Source organism: Aulostomus chinensis, chromosome 16 (genome assembly GCF_037954235.1).
Source record: "Aulostomus chinensis isolate RoL2024-O1b breed Wild chromosome 16, RoL_Achi_v1.0, whole genome shotgun sequence".
NCBI classification, from domain to species: domain Eukaryota; kingdom Metazoa; phylum Chordata; class Actinopteri; order Syngnathiformes; family Aulostomidae; genus Aulostomus; species Aulostomus chinensis.
Window position 1 is genome coordinate 25039891 of NC_141335.1, and position 27208 is coordinate 25067098.

At 48.8% G+C, this 27208-nt stretch overlaps 3 protein-coding genes across 5 annotated transcripts in view; 2 read left to right on the forward strand and 1 right to left on the reverse strand.

The window, feature by feature from the left end:
• On the reverse strand, nt 1-5579 carry LOC147247948 (uncharacterized). The gene has a single exon (XM_086180920.1). It carries the CDS (start codon nt 4212-4214, stop codon nt 2529-2531), a length of 1686 nt encoding a protein of 561 aa, XP_086037046.1. The 5' UTR covers nt 4215-5579; the 3' UTR covers nt 1-2528.
• On the forward strand, nt 4686-8744 carry nsmce4a (NSE4A component of SMC5/6 complex). Of its 2 annotated transcripts, none has more exons than XM_086180922.1 (11): nt 4686-5002; nt 5217-5438; nt 5517-5597; nt 5694-5824; nt 6684-6835; nt 7045-7144; nt 7230-7320; nt 7399-7493; nt 7575-7623; nt 7698-7783; nt 8465-8744. In XM_086180922.1, exons 2-11 carry the CDS (start codon nt 5225-5227, stop codon nt 8528-8530), a joined length of 1065 nt encoding a protein of 354 aa, XP_086037048.1. In that variant the 5' UTR covers nt 4686-5002; nt 5217-5224; the 3' UTR covers nt 8531-8744. The 2 variants fall into 2 exon arrangements, with proteins under 2 accessions (XP_086037048.1, XP_086037047.1); XM_086180921.1 differs by having other exon boundaries at nt 4687-5002; nt 5182-5438.
• Nucleotides 8745-9360: 616 nt separating this feature from the next.
• tacc2 (transforming, acidic coiled-coil containing protein 2) overlaps nt 9361-27208 on the forward strand; it is a 46111-nt gene continuing 28263 nt past the window's right edge. The window contains exons 1-4 of one of the 2 annotated variants that reach the window (XM_086179612.1): nt 12178-12234; nt 12941-13009; nt 16670-16905; nt 26183-26695. In XM_086179612.1, coding sequence (XP_086035738.1) covers nt 12202-12234; nt 12941-13009; nt 16670-16905; nt 26183-26695 — 851 coding nt within the window. In that variant the 5' untranslated portion in view covers nt 12178-12201. Of the gene's footprint in view, nt 9707-12177; nt 12235-12940; nt 13010-16669; nt 16906-26182; nt 26696-27208 lie in introns of those variants that run through there. The other variant, XM_086179611.1, reaches the window with a different exon arrangement.

The following is a 27208-nucleotide window of genomic DNA, read 5'->3' on the forward strand; positions in this document are numbered from 1 at the left end:
AGGGGAGCGGCTGGTGTCCTCGAGTTTGGAGGAGGAATGTGTGACGTACTTCACGACAGAAGATTTAGTAAAAGCAGCTGTTCTAAACAACTGGACGAGGCTTCAGTGCGTGTCGCTATGAGTCATGCAGGCTCCAGCAGTGACATCCCAGCCCCCAAACACAAGGGTGCCCCGGGAAGAGCCACAGAGGAGGAGAGTGCATCACTCATAGTGAGCTACAAGACATTCTAGTTAGATGTGATTCGCCAACAAGAAAATCCGGTCAGAGTCCATCTGTGATGGACTGGTCACCTGACTTAACCCCGCCTCTCGCCCAGAATGGAGCAGGAGCACAGGGACAGGAGACTGGGAGCCTTTTCTTAGAGAGGGTGGAAACAGACCCCTACAAGGTAGAAGCTGCATCCACTCATTGTTCGTTAAACCTGGCAGCTCCAGGTGATAAAATCAAAATATCCTGAATGACAGTCTGGTGATGATGTCATCATTGCTCAGGTGATGTTAAGTGTTGCAGCCTTTGATCAACATGACTTTAATACATCGGTGTGTTGTGTCTGTCATTGCGGTTTGGAGCGGCTCATTCCTGGATGATGTGCGTCTTCTCTGGATCAGTGACGTTCAGCGCCACCTGCCCCGGCACTGTTCAGCCGTTTGTCGTCGTTGCTACGGCATCACTACAACTGCTGCTTCCGCTCTCGATGCTGATTTAATGACAGATCTCAATCGATCTCAGTCTGATTCCTGTTTAATGGCCAGAGTCTCATGTCACACCTGGATTTCTGTTACTCTGGAGATGTGGGCACATCCCATCAGGCTTATAGATGTGATGCCAGACATTTTGAATTGAAATATATCAATGAATAAACAATGTATTTACATCACACAAAACCATGTAACATCAATGAAAATACCTATGCTTGATCACATGACCAACGGATCCATAACTCTGAAGCAGAAGCAGCACTGATGTTTTCTCTTTGAATCCATGGTTTGGTCCAGCTTGCCCTGGTTTGACCCGTCAGACCTCTGGGGAGGTGTGGCGGTCAGTCAATCCATGTGTCCAGGTGAAGGTAACCCTCTGGACCCTGCTGGTCCTGCCTGCTTCCGTGTGCCCTCATGCCGTCTATTTCCAAACCACCATTTTTAATTTTCTGTCACCACTGAAAATGTACTGCACCACGTCAGAGACTCACACGTGACATCATATTAACGCAGTGTCAGTGCTCCGCCCCCGCCTGAGCGGCTACTCTGCACCCACACTCGCGTTTGAGTCCTTCAGGGCCCCTCATTTCTTCAGGGTGTCCCCTCCCAGCTGCACCTGCAAAGCTGAAATCAGCTCAGTGCTGAACAACTGACGTTTGATTTGATGTGAAATTTTTTGAAAATGTGACAAAGGGAAGATTTGCTCTTGTGACATGCAGCCCACATTGGACCAGGTCAGATGAACCTGGGCGGGTCAAATCTGGATCAAATATTCTTTAAAACGGCTTCGTATTAATAACAGCTTTGAGGGATTCCTGGGAGAGGGAGTGAGAGAGAGTTCTGACTCCTATATGAGGTGAGATCTCTTCCAAAAAACAGAAAATGCAGTCAAATCTGGACGTCAGGAATGCTTCAGATAATCTAAAAACAGAGTTCATGAAACGTCACCTTCATTTCTGCTGGTTGAACACACTGAGTTTCACTGAAGCCCACATTCTCTCTGTTAAATGTGGTCACATAATTTTTACCTTTTGAAAAACAATGAAATCACCTTCAAAGTTCTGAACAAGGTTTATGCTGTAGACCTGTAGAGTGGCCACGTCCAGACGTGGGTCTCATGGCCGTACTCCAAGATGTGGGCCCGTCACAGTCACGGCTTCCGGTGGACATTTATGGCAAACCTGGAGAAGTTCCTCAAGGCTTCCAGAGATGTGACGTATTCATGAGGTAACACTGACGTTGACCAACTTCATTTTTACTTAACTGACAGTTTTTCTTAGTGTAGATTTAAGACCACAATGCTTGGAGCCTGCAGTTTGCAGTGGTGTGGAGGGATAAAAAGCACTGACATCTCACTTTTTTTTTTTTGACATTTTCACAAGTTTGAATATGGATTTCATGAATGGCTTTACCTGAACAAACCATAAAAGGTGCGCAAAGATTCATTTGACACTAAGCTCCAAGTTACAGCAGTACTTCACCCACAAAGGGTTTTTTGCTTTTCAAGTACTTACAAATGTGTGATTTCCCTCCAGCTATTCCTTTTTGTGACAGCCAGCCACCAACATTTAGCTTGATACTCATGGTGACTGACGACTAACTAACAAAACTACCCAAAATGCGAGTTAACCAACTCTCAGGTGCATTGTGCGGTTGAATCCACCACATCTGAGCTAAAAAACAAACAAACTACAAAAATTCTGGTTCGATGCTCCTTCATGGCCTGACCGGCTTTTGCAGTCAGTTAAACCACCCGCTGGCCACCAGGAGGGGCTGATGGGAGGAGCTGTTTTTACACCAATGAGGGTGGGGATGGGGGGTCGCGTCCGTCACAGTTTCATGCGGCTGATAGAGGCGGTCAGCTGAGCCTCCAGAGCCATCTGAGCAAAGGTGTGCCTCTGTGTGTGCTGTCTCACTCTGTCCCTCATGTGGAAGGAGGCCCGGGCCTGCCTGTGCGCCTCCTCCAGCATCTGTTCCCGTTGTCTCCGTAGCCTCTCCCTCCTCCACTCCTTCATGGTGACGCAGCTCTCTCTTACCCTCCTCATGGCCTCCTCCTCTCTCTGGATCCTCTGTCTGAGCCTCTGGTGGCAGAGCTCCCGGTGCCTGTTGTGCTGCTGCACCTGCAGAGCTCTGCTGCGGCGCCGGGCAGAGGCGTGCTGGGCGGCTCGCTCCATGCGCCGCTGGCTGCGTTGGACCAGGAGCTGTTTGTGAGTGAGCTGCTGGATGCTCTGCAGCTGGGCCCGCAGCTGTGCTCTCTGAATCTGCTTGTCCTCCTGGACGCTACGTTCCTGCAGCTCCCTCAGCCGCGCCTCTACAACCTGTGCACGTTTCTCCGAGGAGTGCCGCAGTTTCTTCTCAAGTACATTCCTCATCTGCGCCTCCTCTTCCTCCACCTGCTGGTCTACCTGCTGTTTCAGGAGGATGTGTCTTAGCAGCTCCCTACTATTTTCGTCCTGCAGCCTCTTCCTCTCCTTCCTCTCTTGCAGCACTTTGCTCCTCCTGGCCTTCTGCTCCCTCTCCACAGCCACCTGCCTCTCCCTCTCTTGCTCCCTTTTCTCCAAGTCCTCTTTGTTTCTCAGCAGCTTCTCCTGGTAGCACTTCCGCCCCTCTGCCTCTTTCTGTGCAGCTGCCATCTGTTTTCTGCGTTGTGCCTCCACCTCCTCTTTCAGCCTCCTCCAGCGGTCCTCTTGCAGCAGCACCTCCTGCTTGAGTTGTAGCGCTTTCTCCTTCTCTTTGTGTACCCTCAGTCTCCTGCGAGCCTCCAGCTCCTCCTGCCAGCTTTCCATGCTCTGAATCAGCTTCTTCCTTCTCTTTTTCTCTGCCTGAGCCCTCAGGACCTCCTCCCTCCTGCGAGCCTGCTGGCGCTCCTGTTGCTCCTGCTGACAGAGCTTCTGCCACTCCTGCTCTTCCTGGTGCTTCACCAGCATGAGAGCAGCAATCTTGCGGTCTCTCTCGGATATTGTGACCCGCATCTTCCTGGTGATGTCCTGGGTGAGCTTCTCCAGCTTCATCTCAGTAGCTGGAGATTGTCTGAGGTCTCCCAAACTGAAGCTGCAGATTGTGCTCCTGTCTGGGTCTCTCTGGCCCGCTGCAGCAGAGCAGGGGGACCTGCTCACTGATTTGCCCTTACAGCACAGATCTGCATATGGGATGGGCCCCGTTGACTTGTGCACCGCGGGGTCATCAGGAGCCACGGTGTTCTCCAGGCCTGAGACTTTGCTGCCGCTCCACCTGTCGCCTCCCGCCTGGATAATCCTCTCCCTCTCACCCCCGCGCGGTTGTAAACGCTTCCTTCTCTCCTTTTCATAGGACTCGTGCACAAATTTCATCGCTTCTAAAGGCGCCTTGTGCTGCACGGCAATCAACTCGTTGAGAGATTTAATCAGGAGTTGAACAGGTTTGATTCCGAGCCGAGCGCAGGACTCCTGTGAGCGGGGGCTCCTCTCCGCTTCAGCGGTGATGAAGTTGCTCAGGTCCGGTATCGGAGCTGGTGAGGTGGACCTCAGTTCCCCCATGGTGAGTACGTGGGCGCGGAGCTGGATGTTCAGCAGCTCTCGTTACTCCTGCAGTCGCTCCTCCAGGACGGCGAGGTCACGGAGGGATTACCTGTCCATGTGATCACCCCCGCCCCCTCACAAGCGTCTGACCGTTAATACACAGTTAAGGCTCGTACCTTTGAGTCTACGCAAAAGACGTGACGGCAGGTTGGGTACTTTTTCGAAACTTAAGTAAGAAATAGAGAGTTATTTAAAGTTTAAATACTCTCAGGGAAAAGTTGAAGCCTAGAAACATCGACTTAATTCAATAAAAAAATAGAATAATGGCGTTATCACTTTAAACTAGTGAAGATGTAAGAAAAATCACGGTGTTGGTGCTTGAGCCCTGGAAACGAGCTGGGGGGGGGGGGGGGCTTCCAGTAACCATGACAACAGAACAATACGTAAAGCGTAAAGAGGGCTGTTCAATTGCCCTGCACCGCGTTGAGTGACGCTGGGAGGACCAACACTTCCGCGATGACGTTTATGACCACGCCCCCCTCAGCAGACTACTATGGAGGGTGCTATTAGGTTTATGTCCGTGACGTTATTATTCTATCGCAGCCCACAACACCGACCTGACTTCTGCTAGGAGCAGCTGAGGAACCGCCTGTGGCCGCGCTCCTCCACCTGAGGCGGAGGTTCTCTCGAGTTCTCCGAAGGAACATGGAGGGATTAAACTGTTGAACAGTAGCCAGAGAGACGCCGTCGCTTGAAGTATGAACGGGAGGCTCTAAATTTGCAACAGCAAACATCATCGACGAAGAGTAAGCAGCAGTTTATAAATGTAAACACGGAAACGGAAACACACACACGAGCCCGCCACTGTTTCTCTCGCGCGTCAGCGGCTAGCTAAATGTTAGCCGACGTTAGCAATCAGTCATGCTCACAGTTTAGCCGTAACTGAGAAGTGTAACGGTTGTTACCGGTTGGTCTCATTCTGAAGGTTACTTTGGTGCACACACACCTACACACACTCAGTCAGGAGGATGAACCGAGCCAGGAGCGGTGGCAACGAGGAAGCTCCCCGGCGAAGTGGTGCGTCCGGCCACAGGAGAAGGGAGAAGCAGCGGGCGGACGGGGACGACGGGAGCTCGGTGTTCGGCTCTCCCGTCCCGCAGGAGGGCGAAGACGACGACAGTACCGCGCGACTCCGCAGAGAGATCCGGAGCAAGTACCGAGACCTCATCAACTCAGTGCAGCGTGAGTAGGGCTGGGCTGAGAGTGAGGATGATCGTACCGTTGTTTGTTTACCTGACTCCAATGTCCCCCCGCCCACAGGGAACCGAGAGGATATACTCAGCCCCTCCAACAATAAGCTCACAGAGGTTTTAGACGAGGCCAACAAGCTGTTTAAAGATGGTATGTGTGAACTAACAGGTCACTCCAACTCAACCGTGACGCAACCACACATGGATTCCTGATGCTTGCATGTCGTGGTCTGGTGCTGTCCCACAGTGCGCCAGGCGAGGGAGGCAGCTTTGGATGCCCAGCTCCTGGTGGTGGCCACAGACCTGGGCAAGGAGAAGGCCAGCCAGCTGTGTGCGGAAGGGGCCGCCTTCGACACCTCTGTGTATGCCGAGCATCTTGTGAGTATTGTTAGTACACATGTGTAAGCTGCTAGAGAGAAAGTGGAGTAGAAACACATCAGGACTAGAGTGGCCCAGTGACACTGCTGCCTGCATGTCGGGACTGTTGCTGACCCTCTTGTGAGCTGAAAAAAGACCTGGATAGTGAGAGAGTAATGAAACTATTCACACACGGCTCCAAATGAGTGCAGCATGTCGGCCTGATTGTCCTGTGTGAGGACGTAGTCATGTGTGCCATAACAGCTCTATAATGACATCATAAGACAGAGCTGGCTGTTCCACCGCTGTGTTCTTGTTTCAAAGCCACATTTATCAGTTTTATCTTCGAAGGGATATTTCAGCTCTGACACTGAGAAGCAGAGAAGCATAATTTATGCGCTAAATTTCCACCCACCTCATATGCTGTATTTGTAATAGTTTCACTGTTTTGCTGTATTCGTCAGAAAGCCCCCCCCCCCTTGTTCTGCACGTCTCAGGTTCCTTGTGTGCTTGCACAGGCATCCTCCTCATGACCGACTGCAGGGCTCTGGATCCAGTTTCCTGAGCTGCTGCTTCACTTGTTTTTAGACCGAGACTTCTGGTGGTCTCTCACCAGGTGGGCAGTAGTGCCCTCAATCACATGACACTGATAGCAGGAAATGGCTGAGAATCGTTGTGTCATTAGTGATGGAAAATTGTCGTCGGTGCCAGGAAGGAGTTTAAATTCATTAGAATAAAATACTTACTTTTCCTGTCACTTAAAATGGCGGAAGTGGAATCTCATAACGGTCTGTTTGTCTTGGCTCACTGGGGGATGGAGCACCTGTAGCACCTGATCTCATATCTGGGTGGTCATGTGATGTCTCTGCTTCTTGGACAGCTGTCCTTCATGGGTCTGAACCGGCTGGAGAACGGGGAGGATGAGCAGCAGAACGGAGGTGCGGTCTCGGGCTACCTGCCCCAGGACGCCTGGCACAGACTCGCCCAGAAAGTCAACTGCTGTTTCAGTACGGCACCCTCCTTCCACTACATGTGAGCACCACATCGTCTGCATTCGCCTCCTGAAATACCATTCAGTATGAACTGGGAATGGTTCCACCAAATCACAACCCGTCCCTAACTGACAGGGTTCCGTGATGATGGCCCTAAAAGTACACATGCAACTCTGCAGCTAGATAATAAGAGTTTATTAGTACCTGCCCAGTTATTTTTAATCTTGCCCCCCGTGCTGCCTTCATCAGGATGGGCTCATTCCACGCAGAGCCTCCTCCTCCAAAGCCGAGGTTGGAGCGACGGAAGGCAGCAGTCGCCAGGGAGGCCAAAAGAAGCATGCCGACCCAGGTAGGCCAGCACGCACCTGCACGAGAGGCACCTGGCAGCCAAACAACCAGTTCTCACTGTTTCTCTTTGTCATTGTGTCCATCAGCTAAAGAAGATGGAGGAGTCCCATCAGGAGGCAACAGAGAAGGAGGTGGAAAGGATCCTGGGATACCTGAAGAGTTACCATCAAGACGATCGTGAGCCTCTGGTTTATGACGTGGACTTTTTGTCTTGTGAAGGTCTAATTTGCTGACAAGTCTGTGCTTCCATCACAGCATCGTCACCAATATCCTACTACGAGTTTGTTATCGACCCCAACTCCTTCTCTCGGACGGTCGAGAACATTTTCCACACGTCCTTTCTGATCAGGGTGAGTGTCCTGTGGTGTTTGGGCCTTGGCTGGAGCTTGTCTGCCCCCTAGTGACAGTTAGCATGTGTTGCAATGTTTCAGGATGGCCTGGCGCAGATCTATCTGGACAATGCCAAGTTGCCTTGTATAGGTAAGCACATTTATGTCTTAGAATAATGAAGAGAAGGAGACTGAATGTAAGCATCGTGTTCTTATGTCTCTCAGCTCCGGTGGAGGAGGGTGAGGGGGGGGATGCTGGCTCATCCAGTCGGAAACAGTGCATCATTTCTGTCAGCCCAAAAACCTGGAAGGTGAGCAGCTGTCAGCATCAGCAAACCTGGGACTCATGTACAGGGTTCAGGCAGCCAAGAAAAACCTGGAAAAGTTCTGGAAGTGGAAAATAATAATTTTCAGGCCTGGAAAGGTTTTGATAAACAAAGACAGAAAATTTAGGAAATTTTGCTTCAGAGTATTTATGGTTCGTTTAAGAATGACTTCAAAAAATGTTCTGATTTATTTCAATACATATTTAGATTTCATCAAACCACGTAACTAAAACTAATGTTGAGTTACGCGGTTTGATGATGGTGTGGAAAAGCTGTGGAAATGTGAACAAAGCGAGGAAACCTCATTTAGTTCCTGTTCATTTGCAAAAGAGTAAAATACAACCAATGACTGAAAGAAGTCAGGTCAGTTTCACCTGGAACGCACCGAATGACACCAGCAGCTCCTCATGACACCATGAACCAACGCTCCTTCCATTCATTTGCACTTAACAACCCATGACGGAGCACATCAGCGCTGATGAAAACCTTCCTTCCATCAGGCAGGAAGGTGGAGACGACTGGACCAGGAGCAGGTTTGCTTTATTTTTAAAAACTGGAGCCTTTTACACAGAACCGTGCTAGAGAACAGGATGAGTGGAGCGTGAGTGTGTGGAGTCGGCACGCCCCCCTCACTGGTTGGTTGATGTGGTTGTTTTTCTCTCTCAGGAGCTCATCGACGCCTTCGACATCACCGACACGATGATTCAGCCTCCAAACACGCAGAACGACTGATGGACCCAAGAAATTTTTGTTTGCTAAAGCTGAACGTTATTTTTAAAACTTTTTTTTTTGTTGTCTTTTTAGATTCTAAAATAAAACCATATGATTAGATATTCACAAAGTAGCTGTAAAGATATAGTAGTGAACTGTCAGGGGACTCAGTCTGTTTTAATATTTCTTTTATTGTTTTTAAAAAAAATGCGAAATAAAATAGAAGATGAATCTGTGTTTGTCGTTATGAATGGCAGAGGAGTGTAGTGTTGGTGCAGCACTGTACAGACTTTTCAAGCTGACTGTGGAGTTCAGAGTTCATTCCCAGCAGCCAACTTTGAGCCTCCAGGCGCTCACAGACCAGAGATGGTGACTGGTAGCAGCAGGCTGGAGAGGCTGGGCTGGAGAGGCCATGCAGTTTCCCTCCGCAGGTATGGAGTCCATGTTACGTTTTACGAAGATTGTCATGGTGACCAAACGGGCCCAGATGATAATGTTAAGACAGTCAAATCTTGGTGTTACTCAAGGTTCGCACACATCAAACACCTGGGAAAAGAATTTAATGATGTGGTAAATTTTTAGGCTACAGGGAACAAACCTGTTTGTACAACTGAATTCATTCTAAAGCAGATATGATTATATGAAATGATAAATGATTTTTATGCTGTAATGGTTCTTCCGTAGACCAGTGCACTTGCAGCGTTGTGATCCTCATCACGATGATGTATCACCGTCGTTCCTGCTGTCTCCAGCCTCTTTTAAAGGGACAGGCTTCCTTTGTGCTGCCTCCATCTCCTCCTCTCTCTCCCTCTCTGAGCGTTTTCCCTCCAAAGCCTCAGTGTGCTCATCCGTGCTGTGATGTCAGATGCATCTGAGGCTGGAAAGAGTAGCTTCCCCTTCTCACTCTCACTTGATGAGGCTGGATTCCTTATGTAATGTAGATTTTATATAACAATGGCTTGAAAAACGTGTCACAGATACACTAGTGGCAATGCAGGGCAGAGTATTTATTAGTCACTGAGGCGCACACTCGCAGCTCTTGCAAATATCCGCTTGCCTTGGCAATGCTGTGGCTGCCTGATAAGGATGCAGTTCTGCAGAAAGGTGCTCTGCCAGCCATGTAGTGCCAGAGTCACTTCACCAGAGGAGGACATGGAATACAAGATGGGAGGCTGCATCGGAATCCCACGCAGACAGGTAACCAGGGGAGAGGAGCGTCTGTGTGTGAGTGAGCCGAGAGATGTCAGGTGCTGAGTGCTGTAGTGTTGGAGGAGGGGTGATGGAAAATCAGCTGTGGAGGAATGAAGCAGAGGCATCGAGGAAGAGGGTGATGCTGCTTGCTGTGGTAGATGGAACCATGCTGGGATCAAACCAGAGGGATTTATAGAGAGGAAACCCCTCTGCCCAGTGGAAGGTTTGAAACCCTTAAGAAATACATTGGACTTCCTTTGTTGTCCAGTTCTGATAGAAGTGACTCTCTGTTCTGTCACTGTCGTGTCTGGAGAGTAGATGAGGTGAAGGAAAGCTCCCGGTGGGATGGTGCTGATGACATCATTGCCTCCCATATTTGTTGACAGTGTTGCCTCAGAAGCCTCCAGCTGACTCCCCCTCCTCTCACTGAGCAGACATGGCCTCCCCAGCTCCAGTTTGGTCTCCTCCCTCATCTCCTCTTCCCTCCCCCTCGACCCTGTCCCCACGTCTCCTTTGGTCCTGTGTCCACCTCAGAGCAACCACCTATCAGCCCCCCCCCCCCCCCCCTCAATATGCAAAAATAGCCACAGAGAAACGGGGCTCCTCACGGGAGGACTCAGTGTTGGCCTTGAGTCGTCAGTAAACACAGACCAGAGGAGCTGGTCATATGTGCGAGGGAGGGAAATCTCTGGTCTGCAGTGGTGAGTAGCTGCCCTGAGGCTGGGTGCTGTTGTCTGTGGATGACAGCAAGTGAAAGAGCGAAAGAGGTCGAGTGACTGTGTTGTCCTTCAGTTTCATGTTTTCAGCGTGTTACTGCCTGATGGATAAACACACTTTAAAAAACCTTGCCGTCATGTTACAAATGTTTTATATCAGAAATTGTATATATTTGGATTCTTCTGCCGGAGGAGGGGTCACGTACGGGTCAGGTAACCTCATCCTGGAGGCGTCTCAGACCTGATGGTTCATGTTGGGTGACAGTCCGTCAGCAACAGTCGAACTGCTGTTTTCTATGCCACCACAAAGCCCTGAAACACTGTTGCCAGTTAAAGTGTGTGTGTGTGTGTGTGTGTGTGTGTGTGTGCGTGCGTGCGTGCGTGTGTGTGTGTGCGCACACTTTAACACTGCATAGGCTGAAATTACACCCCATTCACACAAATAGCAAGTGGGCAGGCATGAGGGGAGGGTTGCCACAACACGCATTAGACGATGGAAGAGGAAATACATATTTTGACATGTTTGTGGTTCAAGTGAATTAGTGATTCATGAGTGCACACGAGAATAAAGCTGCGCTTTTGGTAGGAAACCTAGTGTGCACAACACTGGAAGAACAGCAGAGGAGAGGGCAGATATCTATTTATAAAATCGTGCATATTCAGGTCAACGTTTTCTGACTGAACACAGAACAAACGCAGCGTGGCTGCAGTCACAGGAGGAACGCATAAACAGTGTTTATTACTGCTAAACTGCAGTATATGTACACCAACAGTCCACATGCCAGCGAATATTGGATGTGATTCTAGGACTCTGTAAGTCAAATATATTTACACAACTTATTTTTAGCACAGAGCCTCACAAAGTGCAATCACAAGATAAAAATACAACAACAAAAAAACTCAAAATACCTCAGATTAAATACTCAAATAGTTTTTTTTTCCCCCTCTAGATTGATCTTTAAATGCTGCAGTTGTCAGGAGGAGAAGTGCTCCTACAAGAAATGATTCATTTGAACAAATTGCTGACATTTTGCGATTAGGATGTATTAATAATGGCAGTTAATGCTTAGTTAACCATGAGTTAACGGCCTTGTGACCATTTACAGACGGACAGATTTACAGGAAATAACAAACATGGATGAGGCCCATGGGGAGGTTGGACTGGGGGTCATGGGTTCGTGGAGTGAACTGATACCCTGTTATAATAGAGGTCACACACAACATTAACAAATGGTTAAGCAATGCATATTTAGCACTCCTATATAGAACCAAGTATGAACTGACTCTTATTAAGTGTTACCTTTGAATCTGATCCAGATTTTGGTAGCAGATTGAGCCACTGACCATGTGACGACGACCCGGCCTCGGCCACTGAGTCAGGACGCCCACATTAGATCCACATGCACTCAGTAACTCTGAGCATGTGAATGTTTCAAACATGAAGATGCTCTTCTTCCAGGAAATGATGCCATTTCTTTGAGCTCACCACCGCTGAGTTATCTGCCTGTAAACTTGAACTCAGAATCACATGACTGTGGGATTGAATATGAAAATGTTTTAAGCCCACATCAGTAGAGGTAAAGCCTGCACTTTGGCCCAGAGGGAGGTCCTCCATCACAAGTCTCTAATCTCCAAAACTACAATCACACTTTACCATTCTCTCCCTGCTAGTTGAGCCTCATACCAGAGCGCTGTAATCCCGTGGAGCAGCAGTCTGCTGTTGAGTCTGGGGATGGCTGTACGCTGATGGTCCCTCTGTGCTAGTCTCACTCAGCCAGAGGAGCCATGGGGAACGAGAGCAGCACCACTGAGGCTTTGGTAAGAGCGGCGGAGGGCTGATTGCTACCTTTGTGCCGTCAGCTCTTTCATGCACGGAGGACGAACAACACTCACATGATTATTGGCTTCCAGAAAGCACATGGGATGTCCATGGTGCTGTGTGTGCATGTCTAATAAGCATTTAGATTTCTATCCTCGGAGTAATTAGTGGTTTGCTGGTGTAGAGCAAATTAATATTTTTCTTATACTTCTGCCAAAACTGTAGCCGTTTTTTCATCTTGTGTTTATGCTGCTTCTGCTTCGGTTTCTTGCTGGACATCCAATCATATCATTATAGTTTCCAAGATTTGCTTCTTCTCTGAATTGCTTTGCATGTTGAGGTATCGTTGCAATTAACTTAGTTAATTGCTTCATATATTTTAGTTGTGTTATTTTGAACATTTGCACAAAAGGACAGTTGAAGGAAAACAGTCGGTTCCACATGTGACTGGAGCCCCTCAGCTGTGGAATTCAGGATTATCTTAATGGGATTAACAAAGACATTTGTCTCATGAGCTGTGGAGGCTGCAGACCATGCAGGGCGATCGCAGCGTCCTGCTTTACAGTGTCAGCTTTGCCTCCAAAAAACAAACAAAACAACAACAACAAAAATAGGGATTTGTTTGCAATGTGCAAATGCTCACGACTAAGGACTAAGTGTTCTCTCTGAGGGTCTCTTGTTGAAGCATTTCATTTATCATTACAGCCAGAAGAGGGCGCTCCAGAAAATGTTGTTCTGTTTCCACCTCAGGAAAATGACAATGACTCCCAGAAGGTACAATCAAGTCTGTGGTGTGTGTGTGTGTGTGTGTGTGTGTGTGTGTGTGTGTGTGTGTGTGTGTGTGTGTGTGTGTGTGAGAGAGAGAGAGAGAGAGAGAGCGAGAGAGAGAGCGAGAGGCTTGTGCGTGCAAGTAAGATATTTTGTCTTTTTGCACTCTAGATAAATGTCACATCACTGTGTTGGAAGCTCTAACCCTGCTGCTCTCTTTAGTGTGGATGAATGTGACTTTTACTGCTTCTACCATTTAAACCAGTGGTGTCGTGCTTTGTTGCTCGCTTGTACATTCACAGTTACATCAGCTGGCACTTTTGTTCACGAACAAGGAGATAAAAACCAAAGGAATAAGGCACAAAAATCTGACGGGCAGAGACGAATAAACACAACTTGTTAGGACATTCTATTTTCTATCAGACGTGTGTGTGTGTGTGTGTGTGTGTGTGTTAAAGAGCTTTGAGGAGGAAGACTATGTGTGTGCGTGTGAGTGTGTGTGTTAAAGAGCTTTGAGGAGGAAGACTATGTGTGTGCGTGTGAGTGTGTGTGTGTTAAAGAGCTTTGAGGAGGAAGACTATGTGTGTGCGTGTGAGTGTGTGTGTGTGTGTTAATTAGGGCAGCGCAAGTCACTGTCATGTAGTGGTGATGATGTCACACACTGAAAGTCAGAGTTGGTTGAAGGAGGAGGTTTTCCACTGTTGTATAGGTGGAGCGTAACCTGATCCTTTGACAGAGGGTCACTGCAGGCCCGAGCCTTGGCTTCATTCCCAGCATTCACCTGCAGAGGCACTGTCAGTCAGCCTGAAAACACAAGCAGGAGGGAGGAGGAGGAGGAGGAAGAGGCAGCGGAGAGGGAAGGAGGAGGCAGTGGAGAGGGAAGGAGGGAAGAGGACAGGGAGGAGGAGGAGAATGGAAAGAGTTTACAGTAAAGGGGGAGGAGAATTCTTAGCACTTCCCTGTGGCCAGTTAAGTGTGTGGTAGAGTAGTGTTTCTAGACTCCACACACACGCACACACACATACACACACGCTGTAAGAGCTTGAGGAGGCTCATGGAAATTTAAGAGGGGGGTGCAGCAGCAGAGGAGAGGAGAGGAGAGGTGGGGGAAGCTGGCTGAGTCAGTACAGGAGCGGAGAGGAGAGGGACGTCAGCAGCATGTGTTGCAGCATGTTTGTGTCCTCGTCTGCTGCCTTCACAACACTGAGACCTGCAGAGGCTGCACACTGAGCAGGGTAGAGAGCTGCTAGAGAGGCTGCACGCTAGTCACCTTCAACTCACTGCTGGGTAAGTCAAACACACACACGCACACACACTCAGGTGGTGTGAGAGAGGACAGCCACTTAAACAAGAGAGTGTGTAGAATCTGCTGTTAGTGCGAGAGGAGGCAAGTGAGGGCCTGTCTCTATTTACAGCAGTCATGTGTGAGGCATTACAGTTGTGTTGGCACATGGACTCAGGCAGCAGCTCCAGCTCGCCCTCCGTTGTCTTCTTGCGTGTTAATCAGTGACAGAACGTGTGTGTGTCTGTCTGTCTGTCTGTCTGTCAGAAGGGCCACCACCTCACCAAGCTTCCATACTTGACCTCACCAATGACATTTAAAAGGCCGATAACGTGGCTGTGAACTTAGTTGTGCATGTGAGGCCGTTGTTCATCATCCTGTTGAGTTGTTGGCTCCTCACATTCACACTTTCTACGGTCACTGTCATGACAACATGAGAGTGCAGGCAGGAAACAGGAAACCAGCAAACGTCAACATGCACACGTCTCATGATAACCCGGTTACCATCTTCGCATGACTGTTAAATCTAATTATGGAGCATTCATACAGAAAATAGTGCCAGCTGAGAGATTAAAGGCGCCGGAGTGACGCTTGAAGTTCTTTCTTTCTCTCTGTGGTTCTTCAAATTGATACTTCACCCAAGAAGTGTTTTATGTTGTGTTTTTCAGTACTCACAGTTAGGTGTGTGGAGCCTATGGAGATGTTTCTTCCCTCCTGTATTACTTTTGAGTGACTCCAGAACGTAGGAAGAGCCAGCCACATACATTTCGCTTGACGCTAACGGAAACTGACAACAACAACAACAACAAAACTGTCCAAAAATGTCTCCTTACAAATTCTCAAGGGTGTTGTCTGGTATAATCCACATCTTTACAAATGAGCATTTTTGGACAGTTTAGTTCTCAGAGGTCTGTTGACCACCATTAGCTTTAGGCTAAATGTGTATTTCTGCCTTCTGGGTCAGAAGGGAGTGATGCAGAGGCAGGCACCTTATTGTGAGAACTTGAAAAGCACAGTTTAATGTATTTTTCCCTTAAAACCTCATGGGTGACCAGGTTTCAGTGGAAATCGTCTCGTAGAGCAAAGCAGGGTTCTTTTAACGGAGAGTACATGTTCAAATAACTGAACACAGCTCAGACTGTTCATATTCACGAAAGCAGATAGAAGACGGTGTGGTTCAGTTACCAGTGCCTTTGAGCAACTCTGATGTTTGAGAGAGAAAAGAGCCCCTACGTGTGTGCTGAATGTGTCAACAAAGGACGCTCAATGTAGCAGTAATACAGGTGAGGCCAGTGACTCACACACACACACACACACACACACACACACACACACACACACACACACGGCTTCACTTCCTTATCCACGTCAAACTGCACAGCTGAGGTGAAACTGGAGCGAGACCTGCAGGTTTGTAGCATCACAAATGAGGACAGGAACTTTTGATTGTTGTTTTAAACCAGTTTAATGTCAGTTTGACCTGAAATCGTGACTGTGTCAGTGTAGTACTGCGCTGAATACAGAGGATGAATGAAACAGTAAGTACTACCAGTATGATAACTCATGAAAACATGGTTCTTAACATGTCCTGATTATGTGACGTGAGCAGTTATGCTGTCCAGGGCTAATTCATGAATAATGAAAGAATGCTTTGGGTTGTGAAACCCAGCAACTCCACGATAAGCAGCTGTAGTGTATCTGTCCATGTGAGTACACGTTTACATCTGAGTGGGTGGTAAAGCTCACCACTGTTCAGTCCGTGTCGCTTCAACACACTGCTGCCATCAAGTGTTGTGATATTCAGCTGCTGTTGAACTTCAGTGCCACAGCTCTTTATTTTCAGGTTGTTAAGAAAAATGAATATCAGGCTTGTTGTTGACTCAGGACGGGGGATGGACTAAAAATGTCATTTCAATAATCTCCTCTAGACAATGATTAAACCTGATGTCTCAGAGCTGGTGTAATGATTATTCTGGGTCCCAGGAAAGAGGAGCCTCTGGCTACACAGGTGGAAAAACCAGACTGTAATCGTCATGTAGTCATTTAATTACAGTTTTTATCTGGGAATGACAGTGTATGTGACACCTGAGAGTCGACACAGTTTCAGAGACATGAATTATTGGCTTTTGGGCTGTGAATATTGATTTAACCTGAATAATATAATCAGAAAAGCCAACAGAGCAACAGGTGCTGGAATGGAGGGACTTCAGTCTTTGTACACACACACTTCTATTCATTAGTTTGGGTGGAGTTGTTTGTTCATCTTGTTTGGCGTGAAGCATTAAGTCTGCAGGTATGCAACACGCTCCGACACGTTGTAGTATCTTTATGTGTACCATACTGTGCATAGTAGCTCACCAGCTGCGTTCTTCCATGTGTCACAGGCCGAAGCTCCCTCAGAGAAGCAGAGGGATACTAGAGCGCCGCTGACTGAAGCTCCGACCAGCCAGAGTCTGCTGTCTCTACCAGTGCTCCCAGATGTCCCAGTCATCACCGGAGTGGAGGAGAGCAGGAGTGACGCTGGAGACCCTGACGACAAGGAGGAGCTAGAGTTCCCCCACGACCTGCTGCCCAGCCTGGACTTCAGCAGTGAGCTCAACATCTGGGAGTCCTCGCTGGGGTGAGTTTGAGGTTACACACTCATCAACGGGTTTGAGAACCTTCACAGTGACTTGATGTCAGAGGGAGAGGAGACACAGGTTCTCGGTTTTTGTATTCGTCATGTACTTCCTGAGCAAACTGAAGTCAAATACGGAGAAGAGTGGTATTCTTTCTCTAAATGGGTCCGCATTCTTGGTGTAATATACACAATACCAAACATCTGTAATGGTTTTACAAACACTTGATTCTGTTGCAACATGTCAGTTTGAAGGTTTCTTTATGGGGGAAACTCAGTCCAGCAGACACTGCAAGTCTCTTTTGCTGATACACAGCATCCATGTCATGTGACCATGGGTCTGAACCATCTCTCAGCATGAGGCGAAGTCCTTGGACGGGTCGCCGATAAAGCACACGGTACACATGTAACTGCATAATTTACTAAAGATTAAAAATGCAGACCCAACAAATATACGCTGCATGTATTTATGACATGATGTATCGTTTACTCTGGATTTAAGGTCAGATTTATAGAGCGAGTCTTTAGTCAAGGTGACCATTTAATAGATGTTGGTGTGTGTGTGTGTGTGTGTGTGTGTGTGTGTGTGTGTGTGTGTGTGTGTGTGTGTGTGTGTGTGTGTGTAAGAGAGAGGAAATGTGAGCAGTTGAACCCCCTGCTGGCTGGTTTGCAGCATCACATGGAGGCCAGCCATCCTCTGGTTGTTCTAGACGCCAGGTGTGTTGCGGTGGGGACGTCTGCTGTGTGTGTGTGTGTGTGTGTGTGTGTGTGTGGGGGGGGGGGGTCGGGTTAGGGAGCATGGAGTGAAACAAAAATCTGACAGAATGATAGAGTGTCACTAACTGGTGCTGGTTGAGGTGGATATTGTGGCTGTGTCTGTTGGTTGAAGCAGACTTGGCTTGTGTGAGATGTTCTTTCATGCCTGTGTGAATTAACTGCAGCCTGAATCTCTGTTTTTGCTGTAGCAGGTGAGTTCCTCACACATCCTTGTCCTCACACAGCCTGCTTCATCGCAGTCGTGTCATTACTACAGTCCATGACGAGGCTCCACCGCACGATGATTCATTCTAACAGCAATTTAGGATAGAAACACTGCAAGCTTTTACTCAATAAATTCCATAGACCAACAATGTTACAACACAACTGCCTGCTTTTCTATTAGCAGCACAGTCAGAGTTTTTAATTGCAGTACCGCCTGAAGCTGCTGCCCCGTCAAGCCTCCAGGAGATGTGACAGGCGGCAGCTTATTGTAAAGAAAAACTCTGTGTCACCTGCAGGCGGTTGTGCTGCTCCTCCCAATGTCTGGGCTTTGCCAGAGTCGCCTGTCAGTGAGGTGTGTGACACGCTGTTTACAAGGAAGTGACATAGCATTTATCGAGCAGTCATGTGACTCTGTATCAGCCAATCACCTGCAGCCACACAGCCAAGAACATAAGGACTTTGATTATTTGAATATCCCAACTCATAATGATGAAGATCATGGACACAGACCCACTATGATGATGATGATGATGATGATGTAATGATGGACATTCGCAGATCTCAGGGCCCCGCAGCATCATCTACTGCAGGCTTGTGGCTGTGACTCAGCAGTTGTTGAGGCCTTTGTTCGGAGCACTGCGGCCTGATGAAGCCAGCTGTGCAGTGAACATCGGCTCTGCAGTGGAATCCCACTTAGTTCACATCTGGTTTATTTAAAGTGTGGTTGTCTGGTCAGGCTGGACAACATTGACCTTGTGAGGCTGATCCCAGTGTCTCAAGGTTCGAACCATATATCCATTTACATCGAACATCGGAGTGTTTTCAACTCTGATGGTTGTGATTTGGCATTTTGATGTCCATGCAAATACATTCCTCACACGCGGATTCGTAGCAGATGTTGAGATGAACATCAGTATTGGGAAAACTGGCTTTTTTGAACATGTGACATTATTTTTCATGGCATAAGTGAATACCATTCTGTCTTTCTAAAAATGCTGATGTCATCATTACTGCAGTGCTATGATCAAATGTAACATCTGCAGTTGTAATTTACTATTAATTTGAAGTAAAAGCCTGCCCCACGAGTTTATTTGTACATTTTGCTGTACGACCTGCATGTTCATTAACGACCATGCGTCTTGCAGCAGCTGGTCTTGCTTCTATAGGGCGAATGCACATCTCAGAATAGTTCCCCTGCGCACACGCGTGTGTTTTGTGTGGATATGTGTGAGTGGCGTGCCTGAGCATGGGCGTCTGCTCCGCCAGTTGCAGTGTTCTGTGGCATCGTGGAATGACCAGCTGTCTGCCTGCCAGTCCAGACTCTTAACTCTGTCACCCTGCCCTCGTCTCAGGCCTCATGACTCAGACCAAGCTCTCACAGATGCCCATCCTTCACCTCAGCCCACCGCCACACCTTACCAAGCTGGCCGAGCCTTGACCCCTCCCCCATCTGTGCTCCTGGACTGGGAGCTCCAAGAAGCCCTCCAGGAATGTGAGGAGCAAATGGCCTCACTGGGCATGCTCCCTCACCACAAGAGCACCAAGTCTGGATCTCTTAATGAAGAGGCAAAGAAAAGCAGAGAAGCAACAGTTAATAAGAACAATGAGTCATCGTCACTGCCTCCAATCACAGTTCAGCCAGGACATAGCAACGGGGGCCTTGGAAACAAGAGTACACACGGAAAGAGTGAGGCAGCAAACAGCCAGATGGATACAGTTGTGTTTAGCTTCAGGGATTACATTCTGGGTACTGAGAACACAGCCGCAGAGACGCAGAGAGAAATAACAACAAAAGAGAGCCAAAATAAATGTCCAGAGATTCAACCAGAAAAAGAAACAGAAAAGGCTGAGCAGGAGCAAACGCTTTTAGAAATGGCGAGAGAATCAGCAAAAGCAACCCAGTCCAGTGAGCAGAGAGGCGACGGGAGGGAGGGACAACCCTTTGATTCCTACGCAGGTGCTGAGAGAAACAATGTCGTGGTCAGAGCGAGAGAAGCAAAGGACTTAAAGAAAGAAAATCAAAGTGATGAGTCCAGTTTCAGTGCTTTTACGGTTGAGAATGGAGAGAAAGAGGATCAATTTAGGGATAAAGATGCAAGTCAAGAGATGCTGCTAGAAACACAGACAACCAGTCAAACTGAGGAGGGTCAGGAGACAAAAACAGACAAACAAATGACTTCACCACGTGACAAACAGGCAGAGGCTGAGCGGGACAAACGTGCAAAAAAAAGAGAGAAAAAGAAACAAGCGAAAAAGAAAAAGGTGGAGAAAAACACTGGGATTGAACAGAAAGATGATTTACTGCCTGTTTCACTTATGAATGTTGGAAATTCAGAGACAAATGCAGAATCTGTGTCAGACATTCAGACCGTGATTTGTGGGGAACAGCTTGGCAAGCAGCAGCTGAGTCCCGGGGGAAATCCCAGCTCCAACTCTCCACTTTCATCTCCTCCCGGCCAGCAGGATCATCTTACTGACTTGGCCTGTTCACCTGCATCCAACCACGCTCCTGCACAGGGCTCTCATCATCAGTCACATGACCACAGCCACATAGATGGCATCAATCACAGCGCCGACACAATCCCGCAGCAGAAACGGCATGCACGCGGTGATGTCATTAACAGCCGAAATACAAGCGTGACACATGACCGAGCCATAAATCCAGCTGATTCTCCTGAAGAGAAATCAGATGCACAAACACAGGAGGGTACTGGTCCGTCGGAGATACACAGCCCACACACCCAAAACTGTGTGGGAGAGAGTTGCGTGGAGTGTGCCCTTGAAGAGGCTTTAGCGGTGGTTGCTGCGTTGCCACTGACAACACCCACGATGCCAGAAGTGATAGAAAGCAAGGGAGAAAGCATGAGATGTGATTCATTTGTAGCGACTGAAGCAATTGCAGTGAGGGAGAAAGCAGCAGGAGAGGGAGCTTTAGAGGGGATAGAAAAGTGCCTGGACTCTGCAGCCAGAGACAGAGAAAGACTCCTGGATAGCGCTCCTCAGCTCTGTTCACGGGGAAAATGTTCACTTGCATTCTCAGCCAAAGAGGGACAGGCTGCATCTGAGAAAAGCTGCAACAGCAAAATGCCAGACAACTCAGCTGAGGCTGATATGAAGGGACCGAGAGAGGCAGCCGTTCGCTGTGCAGACACAGAGATCTCTTCGGCTGAAGAGGGAGATGGAGAAAAGGAGCCGCACCGGGTAAAAGCCAACACATTTCCCCTTGGGCTGCTCACTGGTCCTGATTGTCAAGATCCTGGTGCTGCGGGATTGGAGGGAGCAGAAGAGGGAGGAGGCGAAGCGGTGGGAGAGAAAAGAGGGCTGGCTAGAGAGCACAGTTCATTCAGCCAGCCAGAGGGCTTTGCTAGCGGAGTGTCATCAGTCGAGACCGAGACGTGTCCACCCACCGATGTTGCCGAGTCACAGCTGAAGTCACAGAGCCGGGGTGAGCCGATCGCTACCATCACTGAGAGCATCTGCACTGAACAGGAGAGTCTCTTTCACCCCTGCCAGGAACAGATTAGAGCATCATTTTCACCTCTCCCCACTCGCTGCGAACAAAGATCCAGCAATGCAGACGGAGGAGCTGACATCCAAGAAAACCTGATTTCTAAAGAGGCTCTGTCTTTGGGACCCATTTGTGAGGCGTCATCCATCACTGGAGGAAAGAACGGCCAAGTCGATCTGCCTCTAACTTCAACTCAGCCTTTGACTACTTCACCACAAATCTCAGCTGAGCAGCAAGCAGGCAACAATCAACAGGTCCAACCTGAAAGTAGCGCAACGAAATCCAGGGAAGTCGACGTCCAGGAACAAGCCCAGAGCCAAGGCACTTGTGTTCACCCTGATATGTCTGAACTGGCTGTGTACAAGTGTGACAGCAGCGGACGCAGCAGCAGAGTTCACTTTGCAGACTCAGTGAAAGTGGACAGAAGTTGCTCTGTAAATGCGAAGAACGTGTCGGCATCGATGTTGGACTGTGCCTCTTTGCCTCCGTTGACGGTACATGAGAGTCTGCACCATCCTGTTGTTGAAGCCAGCTACATTTTCCAAGACTTTCTGAATTCAAAGAAGCCAGAATTTCCCAAAGAGGCACCTCCTACTCAGGATGAACCAGCAATACAGAGCTCGAGCGACACCCCAGAGCCACAGAAAGAGAGTACATTGGATAAAGCAGATCTGGATTCTCAAGATACGCAGAATATAGTGAGAGATGTGACAGGTCAAGACGATGTGGACTTGATAACCAAATCAAGTCCTAGAGAGAAATTAACAGCCAAGCAGGTGCCAGCAAAGGTGACAAAGCAAGAGAAAGTGGAGACGGAAAGTTTTTCAAAGGAGAATCAGCCTGGTGAGATAGACGATAGAGACTCAGTCAGAACCGACCAGCCCGAGAAGTTCCCTTTACCAAGGGATGTGGAGAATATTGCTGTCCATGAAAAAGAAAGTGACCACCCTCCTCCTCCTCCGTGTGCGGTGCTGCTTCCAGCTGGTGATGTTATCCGTGCACCTTCAAGCGAGGTCCCTACTGCGTCACCTGATCGGCAGCGCTCCACTGAACTTGACTCCAGTTCAGTTCCTGAAACTGAAACTCTAACCTGCACCGCCTCTCCTCAGACAAAGCCCAGTCCGTATCCTTTCTCTCAGTTAGATCAATCACCTTCCTGTGCACTTGTTCCCTCAGATCCAACACAATCTAGTTCTCTGCTTCAATCCGCCGATGAAACAAAGGATGAAGTGGTGACTTCAGATGTGACAGACCCTGACCAGGCCATTCCTTTCAGCCAGCAGCTTGCCAGTAATCCTGCTATTGTGCTGCAACCTCCTGGCCCAATGTTGAGTCACTTGGAGTTCATTAACGACTGTGATATCGCCCATCCTGAGCAGACAGCTATCCGCCGCGCAGACTGTGACTTGACCTCAAGGGAAATCGCACAAATGCTTTCAGCAGAGGATGTTGATGTCGATGTTAAGGCAGAAACAACAGAGGATAGAAATGATGCTGTTTTGTGTATCAACGTGCCTGAAAGCCCTTTGATGACTGTAAAAGTGCCATCTAACGACAAAATTACATCTTCACGAGAGGAAAACCAGTCTCCCCATACCTCTGGTGCAGTGGGTGCACTGGCAGATAATGAATCTGATAATGTGATCACTGATACAAAACCAGAGCCTATCAGCACCAAAACTGTTACATATGATGCATCCGTTGGGGATGAGCTCATAAATGTCAACAGCCCTCTCAGCTGTGACACGCCTGCCAGCAGCGTTTTCAAGGATATTAAAGGAGACAGAATGAAAGAAGAACACGGAACGCATGATCAGACCTCTGTTTCTCTTACAGAGGGAACGAAAGAGCTTGAACAAGCAACAATAGACAATCAAAAGGAAGCAGAAGAGAGGAGCACGCTGCTGAGGGTGGAGACAGGCACAACACCACCCCAGCAAAAGAGTAATGGCCCAAATAAAGAGACTGTGGAGGAAGTCGGAGACCAGCAGCCATCACATAAACATAAAGTACAGCCTGAATCACCAACAAGGGATGTACATTTGGGCGGAGACCAGCAGAGTGGTAATGCATTGCAAAGAGAGACTCACTCCACATTTCCTGACAGACCTGCAGACTCATCTGAAGATGTGCTAGGTGCTAAGGTGGGGCCAGGCAGGAAACCACAGGCCAGTTATGACCAAAATTTGACAGAGGAACACAGGGACAGGGTCCCAGTAGAAGACTGGAGTTCAGATAATAGCCAATCAGAGTTTATGCAAGAAATAAAGGCTTTTGTTCAGGAGCAGCTCCCCACAGAGGAGGTGACAGGTCCTGGTCTGGAGGGGCCTGAGGGAGGTGAGGTGAGGCTGACTCAAGCACAGGTTCAAGCACAGGAGCGGGAAAGGCCAGCAGGGTCCTTTGGGAGTTTGTGTCAGTCAGGAAGTCGGGATGAGTCAACAGGTGATGAGAGCAGTGGCAAAGATGGAGTGAAAAGTCTTGAGGAAGGTGGAGAAAAGGAAGCGCAGGCTGTACCAGAGCCTGCTGGGTCTGTACCAGAGTCAGCCATATCAGAAGATGCCAAGGCTGTATCAGAGCCAGCAAGGACCGTACCAGAGCTGGCCAGGTCCGTACCGGAGTCGGCCATATCAGAAGCTGCCAGGGCTGTACCAGAACCAGCCATACCAGAGCCAGCCGGGATCATACCAGAGTCTGCCGTATCAGAAGCTACCAGGGCTGTACCAGAGCCAGCCAGGGCCGTACCAGAGCCAGCCAGGGCCATATCAGAGCCGGCCAGGTTTGTTCCAGAGTCGGCCATATCAGAAGCTGCCAGGGCTGTACCAGAACCGGCCATACCAGAGCCAGCCGGGGTCATACCAGAGTCTGCCGTATCAGAAGCTACCAGGGCTGTACCAGAGCCAGCCAGGGCCGTACCAGAGCCAGCCAGGGCCGTACCAGAGCCAGCCAGGGCCGTACCAGAGCCGGCCGGGTCTGTACCAGAGTCGGCCGTATCAGAAGCTACCAGGGCTGTACCAGAGCCAGCCAGGGCCATATCAGAGCCGGCCAGGTTTGTTCCAGAGTCGGCCATATCAGAAGCTGCAAGGCCTGAACCAGAACCGGCCATACCAGAGCCGGCCAGGTCTGAGGAGGAAAACGCCTTCTCTTCTCGTGTCAGTGAAACAAGTCAGAAGATGGCTGAAAGTGAAGGTTTATGCAAAGAAGAGTCAGAGACGGCTTTAATGCCTGAGCCTCTGAGTCAGCTGGATGGTAAAGGTCAGCTAAAAAGCAATTTATCATCTGACCAACATGTGGCCTTCAGCAACACTGCAGACTCTGTGACGTCTGTGTCACAGCAACATGAGACTTCACCTTTGGGATTCTCCGTTTCCCCAAAGGGCCTCACAGGTGTTCATGACATTCATACAGATGCAGAAATTCATACAAAAATGGTTGCAATGTCCCCAGATATTGTTGGGCAATCAGTGGAAAAGGATTGCAGTACTTCCAGTGGTGAAACTGCAGAGTGTGAAATTCCGGATGCAGTGTGTGAGCCTCCGGAGCTGCAAAACGCCCATAAAACCTCCACCACACAAAGCAGCGGGGTAATACCAACAGCCATAAAAGGTCCTCATGTGGAGGAAATCAAAGAGGGAGGTAATGTAGCTTTGGATGAAGAGAGAGGTGGCAGCCTGGGGAGGGGACACAGTGAGATAAAAGTGATACCCAGTACAGAAAAAGAAAAACAGGAGGTCATAAATCTAACCATGGGTGCAAAAGACAGATGCTCGGGATCAATGAAAGATTCAGACCTCCCTGAAAGCACCCCTGAAACAGCTGTTGGTGTCTCTGAGGGGAGCGTAGCTCTGTTAACACATACTGGAAATGATGCAACAGACAAGATCGATCTCACAGTCCCGCCCATTGTTCTGTCAAAGTGTCTGGAAGATGTGGCATCCACCCCTCCGCCGGCTTCTTCCCAGTCTGAGGAGCTACATGATCAGACATCACTGTCAAAGCCGCCCGATGATGTCGTGGTGGCCCCATGTGCATGTGTGAGTCCTGCTGCCGGACAACCTGGCCAGGACCCAGACACAGACTGGATTAAAGCTCTGAGAGAAGCTGCAACCCACTGTCAGGTGGAGCAGGAGAACACGGCAGACACGTCGAGGTAAACACGAGCACGAGTGACACGCCATTGTTATTGTGAACAGATAAACAAGGCACACATAACTTGATGTCGGTCGTTAAGGGTCAGTTGAGGTCATCGTGTCCCCACTAGGCAGCTTGTCAGGATGTCGTCACATATTTGCTCAAGAACGTCACAAAGTCATCAGCAGCAGCAGCAGCAGCAGCCGCAACGACCCCACTTGTGTCTTTATTTCCTGCAGGTTGTTTGATATTCAGAGTTTCCCTCATGTTGAAGGCGTGTTTGGAGTGTTATGACTGAGAGCAGCGTGGCTGAATATGAATGAAGAGGTAAACACAAGGCTGCACTTTGTGTTGACTGGAGCTCGGGTCAGATGACTAATGGAAGTAATGCAGCCCTTTATATTCAAAGGATGACATCAGCTGTGACATCGTCTCTGCTCTGCTGGGCAAGAATGAGCCTTTTCTCATGCACATAATGCAACATGACACACACACACACACACGTATCTTCAGTACTTCTGCACACACACACCCTGGTAGGGGGTCAGCCTGCAGTACCTTGATAAGCACACACACACTTGTCGTTTGTCAGTCATGCCTGGTGCATGTGCTGTAAACTAAAAGCTTCTCCCAACCCCCTTCTCTCTTGTATTGTCTCCTTAGACCCCTCCCATCTCTGGAGTCTCCTCAGCTAGAGTTTCTTACTCCTACAGAGGAGATTGCTGCTCCTCTGTCACAGGACAACATTCCACCATCCGAGCAAACAACAACAACAACAGAGATCCCAACTCCTGACCTGGAGAAGGAGCCAGCCGATCTTCCTGTACCACCAAAACAGACTGAGGAGAAGACGACAACAGAGCTGCCAGAGCCACCCAAGAAAGAAGAGGTGTTCCTGGAAGAGCTTCCAGTAAAGGATCTCCACCCAGCAGAGCTCCAAACAACAGCAAGCACAGAGGAGCTTCCAGAACCTTGCGAGAGAACAGCAGATTTCTCTGAACCGACAAATAAATGGCTGCCAGAACAATTAAAGTCGCCCGAACACCTAGAACCAGAGAGGGGACTGACCAGTGACCAGCCCCAGGAGGAGAAACCTGCCCAGAGCTCATCTGAGGAGCCAGGAGAGGTGCCGGCTGAGGCAGTCCAGGATCCTGCCCAGGAGCTTCAGAGCAGCGGGTGAGTGCCTCTGTAAATACAGAGTCAGTCATGACGACAAGTGTTAATACTGTTGCCATGACGATCAGATCTCTTGTTATTGTCAGTGTCATGTGGTCTTTGTTATGAATTGGCGTCTGTAGTTTCCAGTGAAAACCTTCTTTACCAGAGCGAATAAACCTCCCAGTAATGTTCCCCTACAAGGCTGCTGCCAAGAGGGCGTCATCTGCTCAGCTCCATCCGAGACTGGATTAGAAGACTTGCCCTAGTAATCCTCGGTTGAATGTCAGGATTATAACCCCTCACCATTAAAGGGGGACTGGTAACTTTGTGGTGGACTGGTTGTCCAGCAGGACATCAAACATCAGAACATTTGTATTTGACCTTTTACAACTGGCAAGTCTCACAACATCACACTGAGCCATGAAAACAAAGTTGTGTATTTGTCAGAGGTGAAGGGAGTTTAATCGGGCGCCACTCGCCACCACTTGCCACTCTTTTAAAATTTCCGTTTGTCCAGGGTTCATATCCCTC

Bases quoted from the DNA above. Each gene is read 5' to 3' on its own strand.
- LOC147247948 (XM_086180920.1), bottom strand. From the start codon at position 4,214: ATGGGGGAACTGAGGTCCACCTCACCAGCTCCGATACCGGACCTGAGC.
- nsmce4a (XM_086180922.1), top strand. From the start codon at position 5,225: ATGAACCGAGCCAGGAGCGGTGGCAACGAGGAAGCTCCCCGGCGAAGT. The intron at 5,439-5,516 runs GTGAGTAGGGCT...CCCCGCCCACAG, and splicing joins CCTCATCAACTCAGTGCAGC to GGAACCGAGAGGATATACTC. The intron at 5,825-6,683 runs GTGAGTATTGTT...CTTCTTGGACAG, and splicing joins CTGTGTATGCCGAGCATCTT to CTGTCCTTCATGGGTCTGAA.